General features: G+C 55.7%; 1 protein-coding gene across 4 annotated transcripts in view; it reads left to right on the forward strand.

Annotated features, from left to right (window-relative positions):
* The window catches only part of Creb3l1 (cAMP responsive element binding protein 3 like 1), a 31,317-nt gene extending 24,005 nt beyond the window's left edge, over nucleotides 1–7,312 (forward strand). For 3 of the 4 annotated variants that reach the window (XM_021264247.2, XM_087205702.1, XM_087205703.1), the window contains exons 5-12: nucleotides 439–596; nucleotides 1,035–1,184; nucleotides 1,320–1,378; nucleotides 1,529–1,597; nucleotides 3,856–3,955; nucleotides 4,814–4,940; nucleotides 6,424–6,645; nucleotides 6,773–6,893. In XM_021264247.2, coding sequence (XP_021119906.1) covers nucleotides 439–596; nucleotides 1,035–1,184; nucleotides 1,320–1,378; nucleotides 1,529–1,597; nucleotides 3,856–3,955; nucleotides 4,814–4,940; nucleotides 6,424–6,645; nucleotides 6,773–6,891 — 1,004 coding nt within the window. In that variant the 3' untranslated portion in view covers nucleotides 6,892–6,893. Of the gene's footprint in view, nucleotides 1–438; nucleotides 597–1,034; nucleotides 1,185–1,319; nucleotides 1,379–1,528; nucleotides 1,598–3,855; nucleotides 3,956–4,813; nucleotides 4,941–6,423; nucleotides 6,692–6,772 lie in introns of all 4 variants that reach the window. The other variant, XM_004851932.4, reaches the window with a different exon arrangement.
* The last annotated feature ends 5,495 nt before the right edge of the window (nucleotides 7,313–12,807 follow it).

The raw sequence follows: 12,807 nt of genomic DNA on the forward strand, positions 1-12,807 counted from the left end.
CACCCCCCCTCCGGCAACAGGGCTGGTTTGAGACCCTAGTCACCTGGGTTTGCAGAGGTGATGCTTAACGAGCCCAAATCTTCAAGCCAGGTGTGGTGACACACACCTGTAATCCCAGCATCCATCCCTGCACTCAGGAAGCTGAGCCGCAAGGATCGTGGGTTTGAGGCCAGTCTGGGCTACGTAGTGGTAACCTGTCTCCAAAAACAAAAGGCAGAAGCAGAACAAACACCAGAATCTTTGAAGGCAGGGATGGGGGCAGACCCGGCCTCTGTGGTCCCCAACCAAGGTGCAGGCTGCAGGGAGCTGGGCCCCAGTGCTGTCGTGTGTCGCAGAGGGGCTTCCAATGTCACCACTGCAGCCATGCTAAGCTGAATGCCTGATGCCTCAGCTCTGCCCTAACGTGCTGCCCTGCTCACCCAGTCCCTCTCTTCCCAGAGGACCTGGTACAGATGCCGCCGACGCCTCCCAGCAGCCAAGGCAGCGACAGTGACGGCTCCCAGAGTCCCCGCTCGCTGCCCCCCTCCAGCCCTGTCCGGCCCATGGCCCGCTCTTCCAATGCCATCTCCACCTCCCCACTCCTCACTGCCCCACACGTAAGGAGCTGGTGGTGGGCTGGCCCCAGAAGAGGGAAACTGAGTCAATCCCCCTAGTCCATGACAGGTGGGGATGGTCAGGGCGCCCCAAGTCTGATCCCCACCTCATGAGAATTCAGAGACTGAACTTTGGCCAAATCTGGCAGTGTCTTCTAACCCTGCCTCATGGTGACCAGGAAACTGAGGCAGAGAGAGGCAACCCAGGAAGCCCCCAAAGCCCACACTTCTCCAGAGCGTAGCCCCAGGGAGAGGATCCTGCTGGCTCCCAGCACCCTGACCTGGACTTGCCACAGTCACTGGATGGAACTCAGATCCACCCATTTTTTCTGAAGGGGAAACTGAGGCCCAGGGGGTTGTGCATACAGACAGCACATAACAACCCTTGACTTTGAACCTAGGGCTGCCCGGTGCCTAACTCCCATGTCCTGCTCCTTGCAGAAATTACAGGGGACATCAGGCCCACTGCTCCTGACCGAGGAGGAGAAGCGCACCCTGATTGCCGAGGGCTACCCCATCCCCACCAAGCTGCCCCTCAGCAAGGCGGAGGAGAAGGCCCTCAAGAGGGTGCGAAGGAAAATCAAGAACAAGGTAAAGGCCCTGCAGTGCCTGGACCCACCCTGGAGGGTGGTGGGTGCGGCCTGGGCTGTCTTAGTGATGCCCGCCCCAGAATCAGACCCTCAGGAATAGAGATGTGGTGGTAACTATTTCGGGGGCCCCCTCTAGATCTCAGCCCAGGAGAGTCGTCGTAAGAAGAAGGAATACGTGGAATGCCTGGAAAAGAAGTAAGGTCCTGGGGCATGGCCTGCCATCCTGTCCCTCCTCTCTCACCGACCACCAGAGTCAGGCGGTGCCAGAAACCAGGGAGCGGGCAGGGCCATGGGCTGGGGTGAGCCTGGGGGTGCCCTAAGCCCACACCTGCTTGGCCTCTCCAGGGTGGAGACATTTACATCAGAGAACAACGAGCTATGGAAGAAGGTGGAGACCCTGGAGAACGCCAACAGGTGGGGCCCTGCAGCCTCCGATAGCAGGAGAAAGGAGAGTTCCTGGACCCGCCAACTAGAACCTGAGCGAGGGCTGCTCAAGTCCCACCCCACCCCATCTCCCAGGCCTCCTCAGCAACACGTAGATGTCTACACAGCTGCCGGGCCGGGCCGGTGAGGCGTGAAAGGCAGGCGGGACAGCCCGAGAGTCCTCCAGGTGTCACCCCAAACAGCATTCCCCGTGACTTGACTTGTCGGAGATGCAGATTCCCACCGGGTGTGCAGCGCATGCTGTCATCCCAGCAGAAGCTGAGGCAGGACAATCAGGAGTTCAAGGCCAGCCTGGGCTACACAGCAGGACCCTGTCTGAAAACAGAAAGAGGAAAGAAAAAGAGACAGGAAAGAAAGAGAGAAAGAAATGTTGATTCGCAGGCTGGGGGTTTAGCTCGGTGGTTCTGGCGCCTGCTGCCTCACAAGCGCAAGGTCCCAAGTTTGATGCTCAGAACCAAAAGAAATGTTCATTCGCAAACTCTAAGCTAGGTGCACTGAATCAGAAACTCCACCAGTAGAGCCCAGAAATCTAGGTTTTGTTTTATTTGTTGCCATACTGGCAACAAATTCCTTCAGTGCCTTCACACTGAGCCACATCCTCAGCCCTTTTGTTTCATTTCCTTTTGTTTTTTGAGGGTCTTGGTATGTAGTTCAGGCTAGTCTTGAACTCACTGTGTGGCCCAGGCTGGCCTCGAATTCGCAGCGATCCTCCTGCTTCAGCCTCCAGCCTCCTGAGTCTAGGATTACAGGTGTGCGTCACCATCCCCAGTTAATTTTTGAGACAGGCTGTTGTGCAGGGCAGGCCTCAAACTTGCAATCCTCCTGCCTCAGCCTCTCAAGTTGCTGGGATTACAGGGTGTGCCCTGTAAACGGATCCCAGGTGGACCTGTTTTTGTTGTTCTTTTTTTGTCTGCAGGGAAATGACAGGCGCACTATCTCATAAAATCGATGTGGGCCAGGGATTTAGCTCAGTGGTTCTGCCCTGCCTCGAAAGCACAAGGTCCCGAGTTCGATCCCCGGTACCAAAAAAAAAAAAAAAAAAAAAAAATCCAGGAATCATAAAATCGATGTGAGCATCCTATGAGAGAATAATTCAAGGGTCCAGCGTGGGGCTTGGCATTTAAGAATGCTCAACTCATAAAATGCTAGTTTTTCTTATTATTCTGAATTCTTGATGAGGCCAGCTGTGACCCTACACAGGTCTTTAATAAGTATTTGCTGACAGCCTGGTATACAGTAAGACCCAAACGCCAGACTTTCCTCTTTCCCTTCTGCCTTCGACCCTGGCTTCTCCCTGATTGGTCAGGAGAATTCCAGCTCCGCCCCCGCCAGTGTGGGGGCAGAGCCTTCACAGCTCGCCTCCCCCCTGACCTGAAATAGGGCCGGGTCCTAGGAGCTGTTTCGCCACCTGCTGTTCACTCTGGGAACTGCACCCGCCTGGCTGCGTGGAGGAGAAGTCCACGCTGGGTGGGACACGCTTAGAGAGGCCACAATTAGCAAGGGAGATTGACATGGAAATCCGTAAGTAAACAAGGCGCTATGGATGTTGTGATCACAGCAGAAACACCAATAAAATCAACACAAACAGTAGCTGCCGTGCTCAATTCGCCAGCTTGTATACTAAAACTGATGTCGTTTATAGGACATATCAATGTAGCAGGTGCTGTGCCAAACACTCCCTTCTTATCAGTTTAAGGTGCTGTGGGGTGCAAAGGAGGGAAGGTCAATGTGTCTGTGGCTAGGGTAAGAAAAAGAAGGCCAGCCAGGTCTGGTGGCTCACACCTGTAGTTCCAGCACTTGGGGAGGCTGAGGCAGGAGGATTGCCAAGTTCAAGCCTAGCCTGGGCAACTTAAGTGACTTAGCGAGACCCTATCTCAAAATTTTAAAATGAAAATAAAAAGGGGCTGACGATGTAGCTCGGTATTAAGGTCCTGGGTTCAATCCTCAGTACCACCAAAAAGGTCCCCAAAAGAATAAAAGACAAAGAAGTCTGGCCTTGCCCACTTGCATCTGGGTGCCCCTGAGGTTCCCTAGGGTGGCCCAGGCGTCCTCAGAGCCGGGCCCCAGGTGGCCAGGCCACAGGCACAGGAGGTGACATTTTCTCTGGCGACTGAACCAGGCTCCTGGTGTGCAGGCTAAGCCGGAAGCAGCCTAGCCCCCGGGGAGAGGCCTGGGAGGCGGAGGGGCCCCCTGGTCCGGCCTGCCGGTGACCCCTGTGCTCTCCTCAGGAACCTGCTCCAGCAGCTGCAGAAGCTCCAGACGCTGGTCAGCAGCAAGATCTCCAGGCCTTACAAAATGGCAGCCACCCAGACCGGGACCTGCCTCATGGTAGGCGCTGCCCCTGCCAGCACAGGGCACCCTCTTCCCTCGGCCCGCCGCCTAGGGCAGGGGGCAGGGCTCGAAGGGCGTGGTGAGGTCACGGGTGTGTCACCCAGGGAAACCAGGCCTGCCAGAGCCTTGTGCAATGCGACTGTCCCAGTGTGGCTGCGTGTGTGACACCAGTGAGCCTAGCCAGGGGCAAGTCCCTTGGGGAAGCCACCTGCGCAGCCCCTGTGGAGTGAAGGACTTGGGGAGGTGCGGGAAGTATGGATAGCAGAGGGGAGAAGACTGAGCAAAACCCCAGAACTCAAAGGAATCTGGGTGTGGTGGTGCAGACCTGTGAGCCCAGCTCTCTGGGAGGCTGAGACAGGAGGATATCCACTTTGAGCTCAGCCTAGGCAACTTAGCTACTTAAGAGACCTTGTCACAAAATGAAAAGGGCTGGGGATACAGCTCAATACAAAGGCCCTGGATCCCCAGAACTGCGGGGGGGGGGGGGAGCCCAGGGCGTGGCCCGGCTCAGGCCTGGCTTACACACAGGGTTTGCTTGGGGCTCCTTGTGCTCAGTGCCTGGGCTCTTGCTAAGCTTGGGACCAGGCCATCGACCCTTTTCTTCCGATTGCGACTCCTCAGCCCCACAGGTCAGGGCCACACAGGCCGCAGCCACGCTGCCAACCGCCTCTTTTTCTTGCAACGCCCCACTGCGGCTGGGGTGGCCCGGGCAGTCCCCACCTGCTCCAGAGAATCTGGGGGAGCCCGGGTCCCGGGGTATCGGCTCCGGGAGCCGCTTTTCCGGCAAGCTGAGGCTCCTGGGGGCGGAGCGTTGGGCAGCCCTTCCGTGCCCTCAGCTGCTCGCTCTCCCGACAGGTGGCGGCCTTGTGCTTCGTGCTGGTGCTGGGCTCCCTCATGCCCTGCCTGCCCGAGTTCTCCTCCGGCCCCCAGACTGTGAAGGAAGACCCGGCCGCCGCAGACAGCATCTACACCCACAGTCAGCGTGAGTCCTCCCCAGCCCGCCCCCACCTGCGGGGCGGAAGCCGGATCCCAGACCAAGGCTGCATTTGGGGTTGGCGTCATCTCCTCGACCCTCCTCATTCTGCAGATGGGGAAACTGAGGCCCAAGTGGGGGCGTTTCTAATAAGGGGGGGGGTGGCTGCCTGAATCACCGCATTAAAAGGATACTAAGGCTTGGTGATGTCTACCCTGGGTGGAGGACAGGGTGGCTGGGTTCTGATATTTGCTATCCCTACCCAGGTGTGGTGGTGGACATCTATAATCCTAGCACTCAGGAGGCTGAGGCAGGAGGATTCCAAGTTTAGGCCCAGCCCAGGCAATGTAGTGAGCTTCAGTGGCAGAGGCAGAGGAACTCATTCCCCGGGAGCAGGATCTGGGTGGTGTAGGAGAGGAGGAAACAGATGGAGGTCAGAAAGAGGGGAGAAGGGAGAAGGGAAGGGGCTGGAGGACAGCAAGACCCGGCCTCGAGAGGAGGAAGCTCAGGAATGCTGGGAAGAGGAAGTGGGGTCAGAGTGACACCCAGAGCAAGAAGGCCTTGAAGGGTTGCCAGCTGGACTTGAGGCCTCAGAGTCACCCTTGTGCGGCCCCAAGGCCCGAGAAGCCAAGAGAGAAGAGGGCCCATGGTGGGGACAGGAGCAGGGACGAGCCCCCAGGGAGAGGTGGCAAGGGGCTGAGTCCGAGAGGGCAGCGCCCTCTGCCATGGAGGACGAGCCTGAGGGTGGAGGTCACATTTGGAGCTGCTGGCCTGCAGAGCTGAGCCCAGGCCTTGCACAATTCCAGAGCCGCCTCTCACTGTCAGATCTGGGAGTTTGGGACTGAGGGGCCAGCGGGCAAGGGTGAGGGAAGGACAGCTTACCTGGTAGCCTGGACCCTGATCACCGGCTCTGCAAAGCAGAGCTAAAGAAAACCTCATTCCCAAGCCAGGCAGGGTGGAACACACCCATCAGCCCAGCATTTGGGAGGCTGAGGCAGGAGGATCCCACAGTAGAGATTAGCCAGGGCAATGAAGCAAGACCCTGTCTCAAAATAAAATTAAAAAGAAAAAGGACTGGGAGTGTGGCTCAGTGGTAGATCACTTGCCTAGCACGTTCGAGGCCCTGGGTTTGATCCCCAGTATACAAAAAGAGAACAAAAGCAAAAAAAAACAGCTCTCAGGTCCCCAAGCTGAAGACCTCTGCTTCGGAAGCACTAACTTTCTGAGCTGTTTTACTAAGCAGGTTTGATCCCTTGGCCTCTTTTATGCATTTACACGAATGAGGTTGGCCTCCATGTCCCCATTTTCCATCTCAGTAAACTGAGGCTCAGAGAGGTTAAAGCAAAGTGTGTCACCAGCCCAGGAGCTGGGGTTCACATCCAGGCCCGAAGGATTGTAGAGCGCATGTCCCTAACCACAGGGGCAGGAAGTGGCCGGTGGATGGGGCGGGGTCCACCCAGGGCGCCCCCGTCACCCCGCTGTCCCTCCGCAGTGCCCTCCCGGAGCCTGCTGTTCTATGACGAGGGCGCCCCCTCGTGGGAGGACGGCCGCGGCGCGCTGCTGCCCGTGGAGCCCCCGGAAGGCTGGGACATCCAGCCCGGGGGGCCGGGGGAGCAGCGGCCCCAGGAGCCCCAGCAGCACGATCACCTGGACGGCACCCACGAGACCACCAAGTACCTGGGCGAGGCCTGGCCCGAGGGCATTGGGGGCAACGGTACGAGCCCCAACTTCTCCCACCCCGAGGACTGGCTGCAGGACAGGTGGGGGCCCTCCCGGCGTCGCTGCTCCCCGAGCCCCCCACCCCCGGGACGGCGACGCGTTCACCCTCGCTCTCTCCCCAGGGACCTGGGCCCCAACGCCACCCTGCAGCTCTCCTAGGCCGCCGAGATCAGAACACAGGACACCCCGGTACCCACAGAGGACTTCTCGCGCTCGGACCCGGACCCCGCCCACCCCCTGACATTCGGACTGTTCCCCTCCACACCCATCCGTCCTCAGCGAAACCACTCACTGCCACTGTCCCCTCCTCGGAGCGACCGCAGGACCACTGCCCCCGCGCCCCACTGTACAGACCAAGAGCAGAAATTGTTTGTAAATAATGAACCTTATTTTTTATTATTGCCGAACCCCTAAGATATTGTATTTTACAAATCTCCCTCCAACCTCCCCCCTCACCTGTTTTATATTTTATGAAGTTAGTGCGGGCTTTGCAGCTGCTCCCCGGCCGGGGACAGAGGGACACCACCCACCCCCTCGCCTGGCCTCCCTCTGCCGCTGCCCAAGACGCTGGGCCTTTTAATTGCCAGACCCCCTTCCCCCACCTGCTCAGCTCTCGCTTTAAGAAGGCAAAATTAAAAAAAAAAAAAAAGATGCAGCATCAATTGCCGGCTCTGTGTCTTTCTTAGAGGGGATGAGAAGGGTCTATTTATTTTATTTTGTCTTTTTGTTTTGTTTTTGTATAGTTTGGTTTGGACTTGAGGTGACCCTTCTGCCTCACCCTCCTGAGTGCTGGGACTATGGGCATGTACTGTCACGTCCAGCAATTTCTTAGTTCTTGCATCCTTTGCTTCACCCGGATTAAAGGCACAAACTTCAGAGTAAAAACAACTAGGTCCAGGAATGGTGGCCTCCCAGTACTCAGGAGGCTCAGGCAAGAGGGTTGCTTAAACCAGGGAGTTCCAGGGTAGTTTAGACAACATAGTAAAACACTATCTCAAAAAAAAAGAAAGAAAGAAGAAAAGATCAGCAAGGGTGGTGGTGCACGCCTGTAATCCCAGGAGGCTGAGGCAGGAGGATCACAAGTTTTAGCCCAGCCGGGGCAGTTTAGTGACTGAGTAAGGTCCTGCCTCAAAATACAAAATGAAGGGCTAGGGATATAGCTCAATGTGGAGGCCCTGGGTTCAATTCCCAGTACTGCAAGAAAGAAGGGAAAAAGAAAAAGAAATTGCATTTGGGTTCTGGAGTTGCCACTTGCTAGCTGTATATGAGAAAATTCTCATTCCAAGATCCCCTGGCCCCTGGTGTGCATGCCATTTAATCCCCTCCCTCAAGTACACAGGGACTTGTGCATAGATTACCTTTTATGATGAAAGAAAAGAGATTTTGCCGTTGGAATTAGGGTTCCCAATCAGCTGATTTTGATTTCATCAAAAAGGAAAGAGATCCCTGGTGGGCCTGGCTTCATCAGCTGAAAGCCGTGGCAGAGGGACCAGACTCTCCCTAAGTGGAGCCCCTGCCCTGCTGCCAGTGAGGCAAACAGCCAGGTTGTGGAGCCAGGGGCTTGAGGAGCTGAATCTCAGAGGAGCCGCAGCCCCAGCCACCAGCCTCCCTCGTCCTGGCCCTGCTCACAGCTCCACCTCACCCCTCCACGACGGGACCGCCCTGCCTGCTGCTGGGTGACATTTTGGGAGTCTTATTCATCATTTATTTGTGCACATTTGCCATGCGGAATGATCACGTAGGGAATTTGTACCTGCACCTGATGTCTTCATTCTTTTTTCCCCATTCCCCTCCCCTCCCTTCAACCCTTCTCCTCTCCCCATTTACAAAGGCTTTGTTTCCATTTTTTGCCTTCCATTCTCTTTTTAAAATCTCTTTTCCCTTCCTTTCCTTCTCCCTCACCCTCCTTGTTCCCCTTCCCATTTGAACATGTTCTTCCTACTTCCTGATATCCTGCATTCTGCTCCTTATTTACCCTTTGGGTTTCTCACACCAGAGCAACAATGCGATATGCAAACTCTGTGTGTCCGATTTATTTCACTTAATATTATGGTCTCCAGGTGCCTCCATTTTCCTACAGAGGACTCAAGTTTGTTCTTCTTCGTGGCAGAGTAGTTCTCCATTGTATATAAGTACCGTATTTATCCACTCATTGGTTGAAGGGCATTTGGGCTGTTTCCAAGATCTAGCTATTACAAACTGTGCCGCTATAAACCTGGGTGTGGATATACCACTGTGGTATGATGCTTTTAATTCTTTCAGGAAGATATATAGAAGGGGAATCGCTGGGTCAAATGGGACCTCTAGCCCTAGTTCTTTGAGGTATCTCCATACTGATTTCCACAGTGGTCGCACCAGTCTGCTCTCCCACCAACAATGGAGAAGGGTTCCTTTCTCCCCACACCCCCGCCAGCGTTGGGTATTGGTTGATATCTTGATAGCAGCCATTCTTTGTGGGGTGAAGTGGAATCTCAGGGTTGTTGTTTTCATCTGCATCTCTCGAATGACCAGTGATGTTGAACATTTTTTCATAGATTAATTTGCTGTTTGTACTTCTTCATCTGAAAAGTGCCTATTCATTGAATAGATATTTCCCCATTTTTGGATTGGGTCTTTAAATTTGGGGAGTCTGATTTTTTTCAGTTCTTTATAGATTCTAGACTTTAGTCCTTTGTCTGAGGAACAGCTGGTAAAAATTTTGCTCCACTCTGTGTGATGTCTCTTCACCCTGTTGGCCTTTTGTTGTGCAGATGTGTCCGTTTTAACTGGGAGAAAGCCCAGGCCTTTAGAGCAAGGCTGTTAAAGGCTGGCCTCTGGGTCCCAAGCTGTCATTACTCAGTTATGAACAGCAATGTTCAGGACACCTTTCTGGATTTCTAGAACATCCATTTCCCTCCATTAGTCATTCAACAAACGGCCAGGCTGGTGGTGGAGGCCTTTTGGGGCTGTGGGATGGAGGTGGTATGGGAAGTAAGTGACACAGATGAGTGCTGTGAGATGCAGGCTGGGGATCCAGGGAGGCACCCTGGAAGGGGCATGAGTGTTTGGAGTGGAGAAAGAGCACAGCAGAGGCAGAGCCATGACAAGCTAGCTGGGGCTGAGGCGAGGGCCGCCGAGGGCTCAAAACCCAGGAGGCGCTTGTGCACCCTGAGGATGGGCACCAGTGGGCCCTGGCTGGTCCTCTCCCTGCTGCAGAGGGTGGCACTCTCAGAAAGCTAAAGAAACAGGGGCGCAGGTATGGAATCACAGCACCCAGGAGGCTGAGGCAGGAGGGTTGCAAGTTTGAGGGCTGCCTGGGATACTTAGCAAGACCCTGTCTCAAAATATGAAAGTAAAAGCGCTGGGGATTTAGCTCACTGGTTCTGCCTCCTGCCTCAAAAACACAAGGACCCGAGTTAGATCCCTGGTACAAAACAAAACAAAAAACAAACAAAATATATATATATATATATGAAAGTAAAAAGGGCTGGGGATGCAGCTCAGTGCAAAGGCCCTGGGGTCAATCCCCAGTACCAAAAAAGAAAGAGAAAAAAAGGGAAGGAAAGGCGGAAGGGCCTGAACTTAAAGGCTGAGAATCGTTGAAAAGGGGAGAAAAACTGGAAGTGAGTCTCCAAAAAGGGAAGGAGGAGCAGCTTCCCAAGGAGGGGGCGCAGCAGAGGAGGGGAGTCGGTGACCTGGGAAGGAGCAGTGTAGGGGAAGAGCCGGGTGGGCAGAAGTGAGACAGCGTGAGGTAGAAGCGAAAGCAGGACCTGAGGGACAGAGAGGAGGCTGTGGAGGACAGGGCCAGCTCTTTCCAGGAACTCGCCAGGTGGCGACTGGAGGGGACAAGTAGGCAACATGGACAGCGGTTTGGGTCCCGTGTGGTGGCTCATGCCTGCAATCCCAGAACTCTGGGAGGCTGAGGCAGGAGGGTTGCAAATTCAAGCCCAGGTTGGGCAACTTAGTGAGACCCTGTCTCAAAATAAAAAATCAAAAAGGGGCTGGGGATGGAGCTCAGTGTGAAGGCCCTGGGGTCAGTCTCCGGACAGGAAGGATAGGAGACAGGCAGACCTGACCTTTGGTGTGACCCCTTATAATCGGCTCTCCTTTGCAATATTTACAGGGTGTCCCTTACATACATGGCACTGCTAACCCTGGAGTTCAAACCAGACCCAGACCCACATGCTGAAATTGAAGGCCCTGACACCTAGCATTCCCTCTCTCTCTCTCTCTCTCTCTCTCTCTCTCTCTCTCTCTCTTCTCGGTTTTGTGAGACAGGGTCTCCCTAAGCAGTTCAGCCTGGCCTTGAACTCACTATGTAGCCCAGCCTGGCCTCAAACTGAGGGGGATCCTCCTGCCTCAGCCTCCCAAGTGCTTGGATCACAGGCATGTGCCACCACACCTGGCCACCCACTGACATTGAGGCCTGCGAGGAGTCAACCCCAGTGGATCCCTAGCTGCTACCGAAGCCCCATGGCAGCCTGCTCCACCAGGGCACAGGTGATGGCTTCAGGGCACTGGTCATCTGGCTCTGCTGCCATAACAAACCCTTTTTACACCTGGAGGCCTCAGCCTGGAAATAGGGTGGGCATTGTGGGCACCATGCAGCAGGACAGGTCAGGCCAGGGTGGAGTCCCTTCCCACAGGGGCTGGGAGGCCCCAGGAGCCACAGGCAGAGCGGGCACCCCTCTGGGTCCTCTGGGGCCTGCAGGGGCAGCAGGCTGGAACCTCATCTTTCCTGGGCCTCTTCTGCAGCGGCCCCTCACCCTCTAAACAATAGCTGTGTCTCTCTGATCTCACCACAGCCGGGTGGTAGATATTATCACTTCCTCCAGTACAGAGCATGCGATTTGTCACTCAAGTGATTTGGTGCCCACACAGAGTGGTGGCCAGGGTTTAAATTCAGGCCTTCCTCCTCCTTCTCCTCTTCTTTTTTTTTGTTTGTTTGGTACCAGGGATCAAACTCTAGATCTTGCCTTTGCAAGGCAGGAGGCAGAACCACTGAGCTAAATCCCAGGGCCTCTTTCTTCGTTTTGAGACAGGAGCTTGCTGCAAGCCTCCTGCCCCAGCCTCCTGAGTGCTGGGATCACAGGCTGTAACACTACACCCTGCTCCTCAGGTTATTCCTAGGTGGGGGTTGCCAGCAGCCCTTTCCCCATCTCTGCCAGTCCCCCTCCCACGGTGGTGCTCATACTGAGGCTAGGGGAGGTGACACAGACCGAATATCTCTGCCCAGCAGGGGCAGAGGAGCTGGGAAGAAGATATTCAGCAGGAGCCACCTCAGCATTCTTCCTGGAAGAGGTGGCTTTTTTTTCTTTGGTACTGGGGATGGAACTCCGGTTCTTGAGCTTGCGCAGCAGGTGGCGAAACCACTGAGCTAAAATCCCTGGCCCCTAAGAGGCAGCTTTTGAAGTCACCTCAGGGTTCAAAGTCTGTGAGCAGATTTCAGAGGGGAGAGAGCTGAGCAGTGCTGGAGGGAACCGATGTCAGGGATGTAGGGAGACTGAGGCAGGCTTTGAATCCCAACCTAAAGTACTGCCAAGGGGGTCAGGTGTGGTGCTGCACACCTGTAATCCCTGCACTCAGGAGGCTAAGGCAGGAGGATTGCTGAGTTCCAGGTCAGCCTGGGCTACAGAGCAAGATCCTGTTTGAGAAACAACAACAACAACTAATAGTAATAATTAAATATAAAGTATAGGCAAGGAGGAGGCGTTCAATACCGCAGGGCGACAGCGGACGCTTTGGTCAAGGGCAGACTCAGAAAGATGAGTCTGAACCACGAAGGGGTACCAGGCTGAGAAGTCAGCCAGGGCTGCAGCCCAAGGTAGGAGCGACAAACACCCGGAGGACAAGAGGGGCTGGTGCAGGCAGGACGGTGATCCTGGAGGGGGACGAAGAAAAGGGGTGCCCCTGGGTTCGACCCAGGGATGGCAGCCATTGGCCCCCCACACCCAGAGGGGCCCCTTTTCAGCTCGGCGCAGGGCCGGAGGCCTAGACAGCGCCCCCTCCCGGGTCCCTCCCCGCCCAGCGCTGCCGCCCGGCGCCGACCGGGTTAAACTCCGCCGCCGGCCCTGCCCCCTCCACCTGCCCGCCGGGCGCCGACGCAGCCGCCGGAAAAGCGGGTGGGGGGCGGGGGCCGCGTGAGTGACGGGCGGCGGTGATTGGCAGGCGCGGGGCG

Source organism: Heterocephalus glaber, unplaced genomic scaffold, assembly GCF_053883595.1.
Source record: "Heterocephalus glaber isolate CG9 unplaced genomic scaffold, H.glaber_assembly_v1.0 deba00000594, whole genome shotgun sequence".
Lineage (NCBI taxonomy): Eukaryota > Metazoa > Chordata > Mammalia > Rodentia > Bathyergidae > Heterocephalus > Heterocephalus glaber.